General features: G+C 46.3%; 1 protein-coding gene across 4 annotated transcripts in view; it reads right to left on the bottom strand.

Moving 5' to 3' along the window:
* LOC136849031 (mitochondrial import inner membrane translocase subunit Tim13) overlaps positions 1-11,021 on the bottom strand; it is a 165,137-nt gene extending 154,116 nt beyond the window's left edge. For 3 of the 4 annotated variants that reach the window (XM_067121929.1, XM_067121934.1, XM_067121922.1), the window contains exon 1: positions 10,717-10,997. In XM_067121929.1, coding sequence (XP_066978030.1) covers positions 10,717-10,827 — 111 coding nt within the window. In that variant the 5' untranslated portion in view covers positions 10,828-10,997. Of the gene's footprint in view, positions 1-10,716 lie in introns of all 4 variants that reach the window. The other variant, XM_067121911.1, reaches the window with a different exon arrangement.
* Positions 11,022-16,262: the final 5,241 nt, after the last annotated feature.

Here is a 16,262-nt window from a genome sequence, read left to right on the forward strand (position 1 = left end):
GGCCACAGACCCCTCACGATCTCCAACCCACGGTGGAGCCTCGCGAGAGGGCCTAAACGGACTTACTCGTCTGGGCGAGCGACCATCTTGACGATCAGGGGACGGCCTCCTCACAGCCGATCCACGTTCCAACGCTGGACGATCCTCCACACTGGAGCGTGCAGAGGAGACCAACGCAGGGGCATGGACTGCTGATTGGAGACCGCTGTCCCTACCGTCCGGGTGTGTTCCAGCCTTCTTCGATGTCGAAACAGACAAAGAAGGCTGCGGGGACCCCTTCTTGGTTCCTAACGACGTCTTCGGAGTCGAGATGTCCTTGGGCACCTTCCCTGATGATCCTTTGTCCGACTTGGGCAAGGATGACGGTTTGGGTGAAAGAGAAGCCTGAAGGCTTTTCCCCTTCTGTTCCGTGCTCGAGCTCACTACAGGAGTCGAGACTGCACGGCCTCCCGCAGGAGACCGTGCCTTCGGCGACGCTCGCTTAGGAGGCACCAAAACAGAACCAGTCCGAGAGGATGAAGCTCCCGAACCATCTGAGGAGGGTACCGCGGTACCCTTCCCAGCGAGAGACCCAGCAGTCTTCCCTTGAGGGGAGGACTGTGCCCCCTCAGAAGAGTCTTCTTAGGGGGAGGAGGAACCACCCTCCCCTTCTAAGGCCAACTGGACTTAGAAGAGGGGGGAAAGAGGCAGACGAAGACGAAGATGAGGACGACAACAATGAAGAGGAAGATGAAGATGGGGACGGTTGGCGTGCTTGCTTGCTGCTGCTTCTTCTTCTTCTCAATCGACGACAACATCACATCCCCCAGCTTGCCGAAGACAGACCAGGGGTCGACAGGGGCTGGGGCAGGAACAGCAGATGGCACAAGAGTCCGAGAACCGGCAGGAGACTCATGCCGTGGGTGTAAAATGGTGGCAGGAACAGCTGGAGCCACAGGAAACGTTGGATGGGTCCACTGAATCACAGGCACGGGCAATAGTGGAAGCGAGGCAGGAGGCATGGGAGCATAGCCGGGCAGTGGCGGAGTGACCGAGCAGACCGGTCTGCCTACCGTCAACACAGAGATGGCTGGAGTCGGAACCACACCATAGGCATGGTGCGTTCCCACCGAGGTCATCACGCTCCCCGGCAGCATAGCGGTGACGGTGGTGGTTGTGAGATCGTCAACCGTGTGGGTAGTGGGGGGAGGGAGCAGTACTCCCGCCTGCACAGCAGAGTTGATATGCTCGAGGAGCGAAGGAAGATCAGGGCTGCAACCATCCCGAGCGACTCCCACGCCTGACTTAAACCAGGCACAGACACCAACCCTGTGGAAGACAAAGGCGGGTATGGGGCCCCCCCAACCCGGGGATCAGCGACTCTGGGTGAGGGGGAGAACCAAGAGGAGTGTAGGCTAGGGGCCACTGATCTGCGTCTCTCTGTGATCAAGGGATGCAGACACAGGGGACAGGGAGACAGATTCAGCGCTGTGAATAGGCAGCAAGGGAAGGCCTTTGGGGCTCAGATACGATTGTGAAGGATTAGCATCCATTGGAGTCGAAGGAGCCGAAGAGAGCCCTTCTGACACCTTAGTCTCCTTACATTTGTATCTAGGCCTCCGAGAGTACGTATCCCACTGCTCAGGGGACCAAAGCCTACAATCATTGCAAGGTTCATCAACAGTACAATCAGGAGGGGTCCTTGTTCCCTTTCCTACATTTCAAGCAAAAGGAGTGAGGGTCTGAATCCGCACTACAGCGGAAAGCGCCACATTTCTTGTCCTTACCAGGACATACCCGACACACAGGCTTATCCAAATATAACAATTTTTAAAGTAAATTGTATTTTTCCTAACTATACAAACCTCGAGGTCCTTTACATTAGGAGATACTGTCAGGCGTAGGCTGAAACGTCATTAAACTCTTTGAACAAGGTGGTTAGGCAGTAACTACCTCCAGGTAGGCGGGATACCCGCCTGCCCGGATGTAAACATTCCAGTTTGCCTTTCGGCCCAGGTACAGATTGAGGGGGTGGCATGAGGTGGGGCAATTGTAAAGGACCTCGGGTTTATAGTTAGAAAAAATACAATTTACTTTAAAAATTGTTATTTGTTCCGACACAATATACAAACCCTCGGTCCTTTACATTAGGGAGACTCACTTATTGGAGGGAGGAATCTGAGAAAGTCTCTCTGAACTGACTGGAGTTCACCACCTTGTCTTCCCTTCCTGGTCGTGGAGAGCGAGGAAGGGAAACTGCCTCTGACAAAAGATCGGGTTGTAAGAAACGCAGGATCAGTTGTCAGACTTCTGGGTCCTTTGCATGAAAGAGGAAACGTCAGTTCATGCAAAGTAGGCTGGGAAGAATTTGACGTCGGATGACAATAAGGCAAATACAAGCATTGGGTTGTCTCATAGTCATGGTCTCCTTCCTCCCTTGCAAGAGGAAGGAGGGGTTGCTTCTATTAACCTTAACGGAAATAGAACGGAGCTCCTGTTATGCGCTTATCTGCCTCGATCGCCTCGGTCCAGCTTGTAACGGCATTTCCGCTCCTGCCCGTGGAAGAGAGCCAGGATGGGGAGAAAGAAGAGAGGCCAGTCACTCAACTCCATTCTCCCCATCACAGCCGGCATAACATAGGCGAGATGCAATCCTGTCCGTTAAGGGAGCTGGATAAGCTACACAACTTGTTGAGCAGCCACCACAGGACCCAAGGAAAAAGTGTCCAAGGACTTGTGTGCAACATCCCAGAGGTAGAAGGAGGTGAAGGTAGTCTGTTGGGACCACACACCCGCCTTCAGCTCCTGTGGTACCGACATATTCTTCCCGAAATGCGAGGGATGGACCAAGCCATCGACTTTGTGAGCTCTCGGGTGAAAGGTACCGGTATCGTTGTCATCAGCTGCCAAGTACCTCCTTGATCGCTTTCACGAAGTCAGGAGGAAGATGTGCCTTAGACACTTCTTCCTTGGGAGACAGTACTGGCGAAACGCTGACGACATCCAGGTTAGGAATGTCGAACCTTTCGGAAAGTACCACAGCTCCCAATAGGACAAAGTAACGAATGATCTGGATCATCGATACAAAGTCCAAGGAGGGGAGGGAACAAGAAGGACTCGAACCCAACAGTCGATGCCAATGGATTTGGAGTCCACCTAATGGCATCCGAGAAGGATGATCCCCACCCTGTTCTTCCATCTTCTCGCCAAGGCCAGGTAAGATGAGAGATGGACCTAAGAGGGCATATCTATCCGACGACTCAGGGGGGCGAGTGCAGAGCACGGACAGGAACCCAAACGAGCGCATGCCACCCAGGAAACATTCCCTGGGACAGCATGACTGAAGAAGCTTCTCGTCCGTAGCTAACTCTCGACTAAGGAGACGAAGGCTACTTCAGATAAAGACTAGGCCGCAAGGGCCTACATTCTTCAAAACTGAAAGGGAGAGAAGCAGCCCTCGGCGGAGAAGACGAGGGAAGTCCACTTGACAAGCGACTTGACCCGGGAAGAAGTTCCGACAACGACACCACCAGCGAAGACGGATCCAGTCCCTGGGACAGTGTTGCAGAGGACTTCAAGGGATATCCAGCTATATCTGTTGCCGCTCAGCGAAAGCCTGTGCAGCTGCAAGGAAAGCTGGAAAGTCTCCCAGTCCTGAACCCACAGGATGTACTGCCTCAAGAACCGCTTCTTGTGTAGCTGCACAGGAGGATGGGTCAAGTAATTCTTCTCGATGCCTCGCAATCAGTTCGGAAGGAGGGGAAGTCTTTAAGTATTTGTCTGTAACTCGGGTGAGCAATGTTTGTGAACCCCAGCGAAACGGACAAATACGGAGGGAAAAAACGCTGATATCGAAGTTTTTCACCAAAAGACAGCATGCCTCAACAGAGCGGCCCTGGTCTGGTATGAGGGAGCGAGAAACACTACTGACTTGTGTGCAGGGAGGCAACAGAAGGACGGTAGGGATTTCTCAGTCCAGCAGTCTCTGTATGAGTCTTCGTGAAAAAGAGTGAGCAGCATGTTCTGTCCCGATCACTCAAACCCGAGGCCAGGCTTGTTTACCAATACATCCCCACCAGGGATGCATCTGGTTATTGAGCTGTCGAGTGTGCAATAGAAACAACACTGAGTACAAATGTCGAGATAAAGCAGGGGGAAAAACGATTGCCTCCTGTTTGTCGACAAAAGTCACTGTTGTGGTTTTATTGTTCAATGAAACCAGTGAGTGAAACTCCATCCTGGATTCTCGGACGGCCAAAAGGCTGCCCTGAGCCCAGGACGTGACGGGAAGGTACTAATCATCTCGGTCGCACAAATTCAAGACAAGGTCACTTTGTGCGCCTATTCTCAACCTGTGAATCTGTGAGTAGACACAAGATTTGAGGGAAATATGAAGGCATATTCGAAGGTTCCTATAATCAAGCATTAGCCTAACTGCTTCCTCATACCGAAGAGGAAAGAACGGGCAAAAGGAAGCAGACTTCCATTTTCGACCATGGGGAAGCTCTGCAAGATGACAGGGAACCGAGACAATTAGCTCCTAGCCGGGCTGGCATTTCCCCGAATCGGGAGCACGGAGAGGCGATGGAAAGAATTGCCCAGACCAAAGGGAAATAGATACTTCTCCTGAAGGAATCCATTCCCAGGTCTCGGCAATGTTGCTGCCAGCTCCAGAGACTCGATAAGCATCATTTGTCCAGGCATCAGCAGTTGCAATCTTCTTCTGAAGCCTAGGACTTCTTAGCTAAGGAGTTGAGGTGGGCTGGCTTGAACCCAAGGGTCGAGTTGAAATGATAAGACCCAAAATTCTGGCCATTGTCCAAAGGACAAGGCAGTGCCCTGGTGGGAACCTTGATTACCAGGGTATCTGGCAAATCTCTGAAAGAGAAAGGCAGAACCAAGTAAAGGTCTGCTCCTAAGGGCTGAGCCAACTCGGACTTACTAAACTGAGATCCGAATGGGACAAAGTCCTTCTTCTTAGCACCAGAATTGCCCAAAAACTGTGGTCAGCAAGACCTCCCAGGCAAGAAGAATTCATATTCTGCCGAGGCAGGGGTGGAAGTTTGTGTTTCGACCTGAATTAACTCCATCAAGAAAAGAATCCATCAGGTCGAACGCTCGAAGACAGGACTGCGGCGGTCCCTGACATTCTCGCCCCTCAGAAACTGCAAGGGCTGCAAGTGATGAAGGTTATTCATTGGGGAGCTGATTCTGTCCCAGGGATCCTCGCGCCATTTAATCAGCGGTTCCCTGAGAACACGGGGCGATCGTGACTTGAAGAGGAAGACCCCGCTGTTCCGATGCGTGAAAAACCCTGTACTTCTCCCCCTGGAGGAGACCTTGACAGATCCCATGAAACCCTTCTCAGCTACCTGGTTATAATACGAGAGAATCGGGGACCGATACCCAAAGCACGCCAGGCAGCCGAACTCCGAAAGAAAATTTCGTCGAGCTCTCTCTGTCCGTCTCGCTTCCTCTCGAACAACCGGAAAGGAGAGGAGAACAGGTGAGGAGAAAAGAGTAGCCTACCTGTCCTGCCAGAATGATAAGCAGGAGAGGCGGACCGTGAGCAATAATCAACCGGGAGATTACTGCCACACGGGGAAAGAAGAGCACCTATGCCGGCAAAGTGCTTTCCTGGGAAGAGCAAAAATTCACTTTCGAGCATACACGAAACCCGAATCGAAAACCGAGTAGGGCCGAGCCGAGCCGAGCCGATCACGCCAACGCGATCCAGCTGGTCGGTGGCGCGCAGACTGGGAGGCAGGCGAGATGGGGCGAGCCAAACGAGCGCCAAGCCAGTCTGGCAAGCCGAGTCAAGTCGAGCCGAGCCAGTCTGGCAAGCCATGCCAGTCGAGCCGAGCCAGTCTGGCAAGCCAAGTCGAAGCCGAGCCAGAGCCAGACTCATAACTGGGCAGGCCAGACTTCGGCTGCTGTGAACAATTGCTAGTTTCCCGAACTCTAAACTCCTTCGAGGCCGAAACCGAGGCCAAGGCCTCGAGAAGAAGGCTCAGGGGGAATTCTGTGTCTGCTATCTTGCATGCTCGAACCTAAAGTTCGAGACACAAGAACGCCCCCGAGCAACCGAAGCAGCTGGCGGGCAGAATCGAGACACCTGGCGCCGCGAACCGACACCTGGGTGTCTCCACCAGACACCTGGGTGTCTCGCAACCAGACACCTGGGTGTCCCGCAACCAGACACAAGGGCGTCCCGGCAACCAGACACCTCTGTGTCTACCTGGGTGTCCCGGCAACCAGACACCTGGGTGTCTCGGCAACCAGACACCTGGGTGTCTACCTGGGCGCCCCGCAACCAGACACCTGGGTGTCTCGGCAACCAGACACCTGGGTGTCTCGACACTTTCTCTCGCCCTGTGCCTCTCAGAAGGAGAGCGCCGTGATTCATAGAATTCGAGCTACCCACGAGACTCGAAAATCGGGAGCGGCTGCTTTGTTACCTAATAGATTAAAAGAGCCAGCACAGAACCAGTCTTAGATGCAGACTTCCAAGACTGGCACGAGAGGAATGGCCTCGAGAGGCCGTGGCTCTCGCGCCCCAAACGCAAGATCCCACAGGAAAATGCGAATCGCCAACTTGTCTTCCGGAAGAGTGTCAGTCCTTGGAAGTCCCGTGAGGACTCCCAAAGTGAATCTCTTCTTGCTTCTTTCTGGTGTTCGAACCGAGAGGTTCGAGACACCAGGCTGGGAACTCGACTGAGCACTGGCAAACACTGGGAGCGCTTGTGCTGGCTGGAAGAGGAACCGAGACACCTGGGTGCCTCGGCCCTTTCTTCTCGCACTGCTCCCTAACTGGGCCCAGGAAAATCTCTCCAGACCAGATCGGGATACTCGATATTCCATAGAATCTCGAAAGCACTGCTGCTCGCGAACGAGCGCCCGGCAGCCCCCATCTTAGAGGCGAACCTCTAAGACTGGGAACGAACGCAAACTGAGGTCTGCGCGCTCCGCGGCTTCCAAACACAAAACCCACGGCTATCTGAAATCGGTTCCCTAACCCGGAAGGTCGGGAAGAGCCAACGAGACCCACTGCCTCCTCGAAGGGAGGCAGTCCCTAAATGTCCAAGGGCATCAAGGGAAGAAGTAGCATCCTTCCTTCGCCGATGAAGGTCTGCCATTCTCGGGACCTCCAGGACCGGGAGAGGAAGGGAAGACGCAGCAGAAGACGAAATCGAAGATAAGATGAAGAAGACGGCGGCTACTTCCACAGGACAGCTTCCTTCATCTCCACTCCCACATCTTCTACAGGATGGTCGACACGAAACATCAGAACCTCCAGGGTAGTCCGCAGGAACACAACGGACGAGGAGAAGTATGATCAGGACAGCCGATGCAGGAGCTACAGCAGCAGATCGGAGGGCAGGAGCTACTGCAACGGCCAGGAAAATCACCAACAGGACCACTTCCTAAATCTTCACGCCGACATCTTCTACAGGATGGCGGACATCGTAACCTCTGGGGCAGCTAGCAGGAACGCACGGAAGCGACCCGGCACGACCGCCAGGAGAAGCAGGAATGATCAGGACAGCCGATGCAGGAGCTACGGCAAAGGTTCGGAGAGCAGGAGCTATGCAACGGCCAGGAACGTCACTTCCACAAGGCTTACTTCTTCCCTTCACGCCAACGCCTTCTACAGGATGGCAGCAGGCAGGAACACAACGGAAGTGGCCCCGGCACGACCACTCAGGAGAAGAAGCGGCACGATCAGGACATTCGATGCAGGAGCTACGTGAGCTGTTCGGAAGGCAGGAGCTAATGCAACAGACAGAGTGTCATTGAAAGTCACCAGCATCGACAGGAGCCATCAGGGCGGCTGCAGCAGGAGACCAGGAGAGCAGCCCCGAGACTGTCGAGAGTTGACACGAGCAAAACACAGGGAACAGCAGGAGCAGATAGACCACAGATACGCAGGAAGCATTGCAACAGCATACATGAAAACCAGCAATGACAGCGATCGAACTACATCAGCGGGGAACAGAGTCAGAGCGATCCCGGACGTGGTAATATGTCATCTAATCAGGTATTGTGGTCGATCCCAAGCAACACTGAATGAAAGTCGGGACTGCTTGCAAGATATTCTTGATATATGATATCCAGCCAACTACTGCTGTCTCTGCAATGCTCACTGTCAACCTGAAAGAAAAAACAAATATGATTAGTAGAGGGAGGCTCCTCCCGCTACAAGGGGAACAGCCCTACGCAGCGTTAGGGAGGTACTTTCAGACGAGGTTGCTCGCCCCCCTCGTGTCTTCACCCGACGAGCGAGCGAAGAGGGCGAAGGAGAGAGAAGGAAGAACCTACGGGAAGAGAAAAAGGACAGAGGGGAGCCCACCAAGGGTGCCGTGGAAGGAACTTATCGACGACGCCCAGAACCTCCCACTCAGCCCGCAAAATCTCTAAGCGCAGGCGGAGACAAACACTCAGCAAAAGAAGGAAGAAATTAGTGATGCCCCCACACACGGAGGGCGAAGCCCAAGAAGGGACTAATCTACGTCCCGATGGATGTAGGGGAAGTGAAGAAAAAGGCCCCAAACTAATCCCAAAGTACAGGGGCGCCCAGTATTACGAAAAGGGCCGCTGGAGAGAAGCATTACCACTTGGCTACGCTATCCAGCTATGCCCTTGGCCGCCAAACCCCAGACACAGGCAGGGAACGACGGCTTACACAAGGTTATCACAAATCGTGGGTTTGTATTACCAAATATCAAACACACGCAATATATAAACAAAAATACAGAAAGATCCCACCGTAAGAGCTTAACGACAGTCAGCAGAGAGAACAAAAAATACGTCAGCAACGGGCTGACGGCCGAAAGCAAACTGGAATGTTTACATCCGGGCAGGCGGGTATCCCCGCCTACCTGGAGGTAGTTACTGCCTAACCACCTTGTTCAAGAGTTTAACAGCCGTTTCCAGCCTACGCCTGAAAGTATCTCCTAATGTAAAGGACCGAGGGTTTGTATATTGTGTCGGAACAACATGGGTTTGTAACAGATCCTCCATAATTACAAACACACACAGTTATACTAAAGTAACAAGCCAAAAGAAAAACAGGAACAAACACACCATGAAAAAGTTGAAGCTTTAGCATCCAGGAAGGTCTGAGCAGAGAGCAGGAAAACACGTCCGCATCAGACAAGGCCAGAAAGTAAAGTGGATGCGTGACACTGGGAGGTTGGTACCGTGGGTTCCCCACTGTTACCAACCAACTACCTGGCCGGTAGTAATACCACCACAATGCCTTGTTAAGTCTTTAGCGGCCAGTTCAGCTTCGCCAAAAGTAATCCCCATATAAGTAAAGCACCAAGGGTTTGTATTTGTGTAGGAACAAATGAAGCTGCTCACAGTCTCAATCGGGACATGGACCAGATCAGCGAATAGCGTAGTCCATGGGTATGAGGCTGAACTCCATCAAAACAAAAGTACTATTGGCTAGCAGATCTTGTACAGATTTCCCACCCCATCCTCCCCTTCAGGTCGATGTGACTTTGCTGAATGAATCTGAAGCTTTAACTAATCTCTGTGTAACCTTTGACTCAGATCTAACTTTTGAGAAACATCGAGGTGGGTGTAGAACAACAGGACAAGTTCCACACACATAAACACACCTAACCTTTCCTAGAATGCCAGGTCCTGACCTAACCAGAACTTACACCTAAACTCACTTAGGGCACCGTGTCAAACGTCAGATGTCTAAGGGGGCAAAGCCCGCCCCACCCACCCCAAAGTAACACCAAACTTTGGAGACAATGGACTTAGCTTCCATTCGGAGGTTGTCCTGTCGTTCTGCAAACTTAGATACCAAAACATATGATTAAAGTTTCAGCAAATGCTGCACGAAAGTTGGGTATTGTTTGTAAGGCTTCATATATGTACAGTGTAATCGTGATAAAATCAATGGAGCCTGTTTTAGGTCATTTATGTGTCCTTTACTGGAATACTGTACTGTTCTCTGGTGTGGATGTCTTCTTCTGCCAGAGATTTACCTCTTTTAAACAGAGTGATTCGTTTCCTAATAGGCCTAGTAGCAGTTATGACTTAGACCATTGATGGATGGTCTCTTGTTTGTCACTTTTTCATAAGTTGTATTTCAACAGATCTTTCACATTCACAACTGATCCCCAACATTCTTTTCTGCCAAGAGCAACCAGATTCACGGAACAGCTGCTGTCAAACTTCTCAGTTCCAGAGGTCCTTTAGCCTAGGCTATTCCTCGCTCCATTGGACCGTGGAACAGTCTCTCTGGTGACGTACTGCAATTGTAAACTCCTGAGTTCAAGCAAAGATACAATGCATTACTACCCTAATACTATTCTCCTTGCATTTTAATAGCCTACATTTTTACCTATTTAATAGCCTACATTTTTATCTATTTAATAGCCTACATTTTTATCTATTTACAATATTAGGCGAATTCGTTTTTTCTATTTTAATTCTTTCTGTATTTCCCTTTGCCTCCTCTTGCTTCTCCCTAATGAACACCATATTCGGTGGAAGGGTGCGGTCCAAGTCAGTGGACCCTGTGGCCTTTTCCATGTGAAGACCTGGGAGGCTTTCATCAGCCTAATATTAAATAGGTACTATCCTAGTCCACTTGGTTAGGCCTGCCGTCGCCTACTGTAGAGTTAGGTAGGCAGAAGGCTCGCCTGGCTCAGTGACGTAGAAGTATCGAAGTGCAAGCCAAGCACAAGCACTGGGCCAAGCTGTGAACTTCCTTACCGTCAATAACTCCTGTGTATTTGCTATGACGATCTGTTGCTTCACTTGGTCCATCAACTCCTCGCGCTGAGACGACGTCAACCTGCCACCGGCACCTCCTAAACTCTCCATTTTAACCTTGTCTTTGCTTCGGTGCCTCAGTAACCCTGATTTTAAAATAACAGGCGATTTCCTATTACTTAACGAGCGATCTATAACAGGCAAGAATATACAGATACCAAAACTAAGAGTGATGAGCTAATTCAGCCAAGTTTCAGAGCAGCCGATTTCTTCTTCTTCCTTCCATTCACATGAACTTATTCCATAAACAAATACGTGTGAAGCGCTTTCCTGTGACGTCATAGCGTCCTGATATTTCAAGACCAGATTCTTAATTATTTTGCTACAACAATTGTTCATCAAAGCTCCTTCAAAATCCTCGGTCGTGTATATTCATCATCATTCATTAGTATATTAGGTAAATTTCATTTTAATGAATGCGCGATCTGATATTTTCTTGAATGTTTTCTTGTTTTCTCATAGTGTATTTCCTGAGCCAACTTCATAGTCGGGGTGCCAAGACTTCATAAACATTTTCGAAAATCTTTGTTTCAAGTAGTAAACTTTAATAAATAAGTTTTAAATTCTTCATTGCATGGTGAGTCAAAATACACTTATAATAGACGAAAAGGTTTACATTTACGCCCGGTCATTGACTTCACATCTTCTACATGCTCAGAGAGAATTATGACTAATCTTCCACTATTATTTTCCCTCGTTATAAAATACTAACATATTATCATGAAGATTTTTTGTGGGATAACCAATATCGTTAATGCTTATTTTTATCAACTGAAATGTATTTAACATTCAGTCAATTGGAAACAAAACCCCGGAGGGTTGGTTACTGCAATTAGTGCTCTTTATGTGGTGCACTGGACCTTGCTGTAGACATTACTGAAAGGTATTTGCAGCGTCCCTTCAGCCCCATTTATTAACCTTTTACTTTACCTCCGTTTCCTCTTCCTTTCTCAGTTTTGTTGTCCAACCTCTCTAACCATGGCTTCTTAGTGCAACTATGGGTCCCCCAAAAGTTCCACCTTTAGTTCCTTGTACTTCATCTGTTTTATTTTCTTGACCACCTTATCTTGTTGTGCAGACACCTAACTCCCCTTTTTAACTGTCTTAATCGCTAAGTGGCCGAAAGTGTTCCAGTGATTAGCTTGATAGCCCAAATTTCATAAAATCAGCACTAAGCTAATCAAACTGGAAACAAAAGGAATACACGAACAGATTATCAATGCATCGACTAATATATTGCTGATAACTGAAATCTTCAGCAATATATTAGCCGAAGCTTTGACAATCTGTTCATGTATTCCTTTTGTTTTCAGTTTGATTAGCTTAGTGTTGATCTTATGAAAATTGGGCTTACAAGCTAAGCACTGGAACACTTTCGCCCACTTAGCGATTAAGGCAGTGGAAAAGGGGTTAGGGTGGCTGAATAGCAAGATGAAGTAAATGTCATTTATAGTTGTTCTTCATGATCAGCTGCATCCTTATTCTTGCTTATTTTTCTTTTAATTATATGTTCGTTTTGTTTACTGTTGTGTGTGTGTGGTCCTTGACTGTGCATACACTTTTTTACTTTCCCTCACATGATCACAGTCATATTAACCTGCGACATTTCCTGCATTTTGGGCATTCAAGTCTTGTTTCTGTCTGCTTTCTTAAATATACTACACAGTATTTATCATGCATATTACAGCTTTTAATGGCCACACAGAGCTTTTATCATGTATTCCCATATTTCAAGTTTCCTTGGTGAAAATTTGATTGAATATTTCATACCCCTAGTCCTCAATTCTAATTTTACAATTTTATGGAAGTAATTTTCATCTTGTTTTACATCTTAAAACTACAGGTTCTTGTTTCATAAATGTTGTGATAGTCTTTTCATCATTGTCATCCAAAACATCGACTATCACAATCATAAGGGTTTCTTTCCTTTTCCGTCACCAGTATTTTTCATAAAAATCGCATTTTTTTCATCTCATAGCTTTTGTCCATTATTTCTTTTGTCTTGATAACAAACTCAGATATTGCCATTCGCCATATTGATTTTGAGCATTATCTTCGAGAGAGAGTTTGAGACCCTAGCAGATTTTTCAATGCCTTTTGACCTGCAGCCTCTAGTTCCTGCACACGCAAAAGACCCAAAGAAGATAAGTGGTAGAATTATGAAATCTTAGGAGCTTGTTTGTGATTCTTACGAAATTTTGAAGCTGTCTGTTAGATGCAGCAAGTTGTGGATTATTTGTTGAAATCAATCTTGCCATGTAAGATCTTGGCAGCTCCTAGATATGTTTACTTCATCTGTGCTGTGATTACACCAAAGGCCTTTTAAAGGACAGAGCGCACTTCATCTGCAACCATTTTGGATTATGGACAGTGGCCGGGAATCCCACAGTGGACGCAGGTGAATCCCAGAGAATATCAACAGAGACGTCAAAATGGGTGGGCATTCATGCTTTTCTGCTTCTTGATAAACAAAGGACGAGTGTATTGTTTTGGAAAACTAAGCTCTTCTGAATGGGGCAAAAGCCATTTTAGTTCAGCTGGTTTTTGGGTATTTATGTGAACTTCTGATGTCTGACAGTCTGAGCATTTTCGGACTTGACAAACATTCTTTATAGTAATAGCAGTGCCAGCTAGTATTAATGGTGTCACAGGTCAAATACAACAACTCTTGTATTGAATTCAATATTTTTATTCTGAAAATAACTTTCTGCATGTACAGCTTGCAAAATTGCTACAAGTCTTTAAAACTTTAAATATATTTTATCATCAAACTAAAGTTATATGAAACAGAATACTGTAATTAAAAGAATAACACACTATTATAATAATCATAATACTGTACAGGTCACATTCCTAAATATTTTATCGAGTTCTATTTCAACACAAATGTTTACACATACTGTAAATATAAGTTATCATCATATAGCTTAGTGTGTGGTACTTGAAATATACTAATTTACTTCAACATACATAATTCATATGCTATGTAATTAGCAATTTATAGGGGAGTATTCTACAGGCAAACGTGTGAATGTTAATTGCAACCCTCCTCTGCTAGAGTTCCACTATACATACCATCAAAACTGCATCCTATTCTTTTCAACTGGGAGTGTTATAAATGCAGCCTCATTTATAATCTCTCATTACACCATCGGCATCTTAATGAGGTGGTGAAGTTTTGTTTGTAGATGTGGTGTTTGGTACAGATGTCTTGGAAATGGCTCCCTTGCCTGTCCATTTCTCCTTGGTTATGCTTGTTTTAGTATGCAGCTTCCAGTTCATTTCGGAGTTATACTCCTGCACCGGAACTTCCCGAGCGCCTTTACCCTCATTTCTGAACTTTTAAGTTTCTTTTCTCGTTTCCACATTTTGTGCAGCATGTCTTTCCCTTCCTTTAAGCTTTCTTGTCTACACAAAAAGTTTCCTATTATATTTTAATAACTTTCTTGATATTTCTGTTGTAGCTCCCCAGCTTTTGTTCTTTCTTTGCTTCAGTCCTTGCATTTCAGAATGAAATGGTTACAATCTTCTTCCTCTGCCCCCCAAAACAACAGGTGTGCAGTGTCCCCCTCCATAATTTTTCTTATAGTTCAGGAGTGGGGAATTTGGTCTAGCTTGGCAAAGTAATTGCTGGTGGCCAATTTTACCATATATGTAACAACACAAGGTTCAATGTAAAATCAAAACTATTCACTTTGGTTTCCATATATTTTCTTTTTACTATGAGGAGTGTTAAAGCTTCAGTGCTAACACTCAAACAAGTTGGATCCTGATTCATCAGGAAAGTTCCTCGGTAACTCTGTACTGCATATTTTGTAGGTTACAACTACTGTACTGCTTTAATATTATTGAGTACATGTGGATCAGTCAAAATTATAAGTTCTGATGAGATTTCTAATAAAACGAATATAACCATTCTGATATTTTATTCTACAAATCTAAATTTCATTCATGTCACAAATACTTGACCAAAAAATATACACTGCACATATAAAGATTAGATTAGTAAAGAAGGCTGCCACAGAAGAGTTGACATTTAAATATAAAATCTGAGATGTGACTAGACCAGGCACATATATTACTGAATTCATTAAAACTTTTGGTAAAATGTCTAATCATATGGTTCAGTGGATTTATACAAAAAGACAAACCATTATTTTAATTCAGCAATATCACACAAAATTTCCATGATGATTCAATACAATGTTTAAAGAAATAATTTGCCTAATGGATGTCCTCGTTATCTAGCCCACCAATGAAAGGGAGGTTATATCAGTGCTCTGCACAAAGAGGTCAGTTTTACATCTGACCTGCTCATTTTCATTGGCCTTCACTTATTTCCATTTCCTTAATGTAACTACTTTTCATCCTTTTCGCTTCCTTGCCTTATTGTGCATGGCTTTGGCTCTTCAATTTTGCTTCATTACTTTGTAAGCCCATTTCTATGTTGTTCATCTAGTTCAATTAGTGTACCAGATTTTCTCTTAGCTAATGGCATGATTCAGTACTCCGGGCATGCTATATTTTTGCAGTATAACCTTAAAAATGTTCCTTGTTTCGTCATGTTGCTTTGTATTTATTATGCAACTTTTGGTTACCACTTATTTAGGCCAATATTTACTTCATAATTCTCATGATAAATTAATTCATTTGACCCTTGGTTTTATTTAAGCTAATATTTTTGTACTATTCACTTTGACAAAAGTTTTTCCATATACAGTGAGTTTTTGGACTATCCTAGCTTTCCATCAAGTTAACCGCACAGTATTTGCTTTCATTAAGCAACCCAGTCATTTTCGAATTAATTTCTCCATTGAAGCTGAAGCCACATGAATTTTGATGAAACCTGCAATGGTACAGGTGACTGGAATACAGAATGATCTGATAAAGACAATGAAAATTTTTTGACCTTGGAATCACAGAATTTCAATGTGCATCTTCCAATTCTCTCAATCTTTCAAATCCTTTTGTCCAGGCAAAGATTTTTCCAACACCTCCAGTGTTCTAGCCTTTTCCCTGAATATCTCAAGCACTGGTGCTTGCATGGCTCCTACTACCCAAATTTTTGCACATTTACCATTTAGCTATGGTTCTTTTCCCCTCTACTTTTGTTCCTTTGGTCACTGCAGCTTCTCTCAATGTTCTGTTCAGCTCTACAGTTGTCAATTGTTATGTCATTCTGTTCATGAGACAATGAAAAAATACATTAAATCAGAAATATTTTGCTTGTACTCTTGCATGAAACTCCAATCAACAGTACATTACTGGGAGAAGAGTAATTACTCCCTTACCCATCACTAATGGCTACAAACATTTCACCTTCCTACCAACCTTGGTTTCTAGTCTCTCAATTAATTCTGACATTTCCCAAGAAGGTACTCTTTGGTCAAATGTTATGCACTGGTCGATAACTCTTCATTATTGACATGAGCATCTAAATGTAGTTCAACACAACCACTTTCAATAAAGCCTATGTTTCCTTGAAG

This window comes from Macrobrachium rosenbergii, chromosome 2 (genome assembly GCF_040412425.1).
Source record: "Macrobrachium rosenbergii isolate ZJJX-2024 chromosome 2, ASM4041242v1, whole genome shotgun sequence".
NCBI lineage: Eukaryota > Metazoa > Arthropoda > Malacostraca > Decapoda > Palaemonidae > Macrobrachium > Macrobrachium rosenbergii.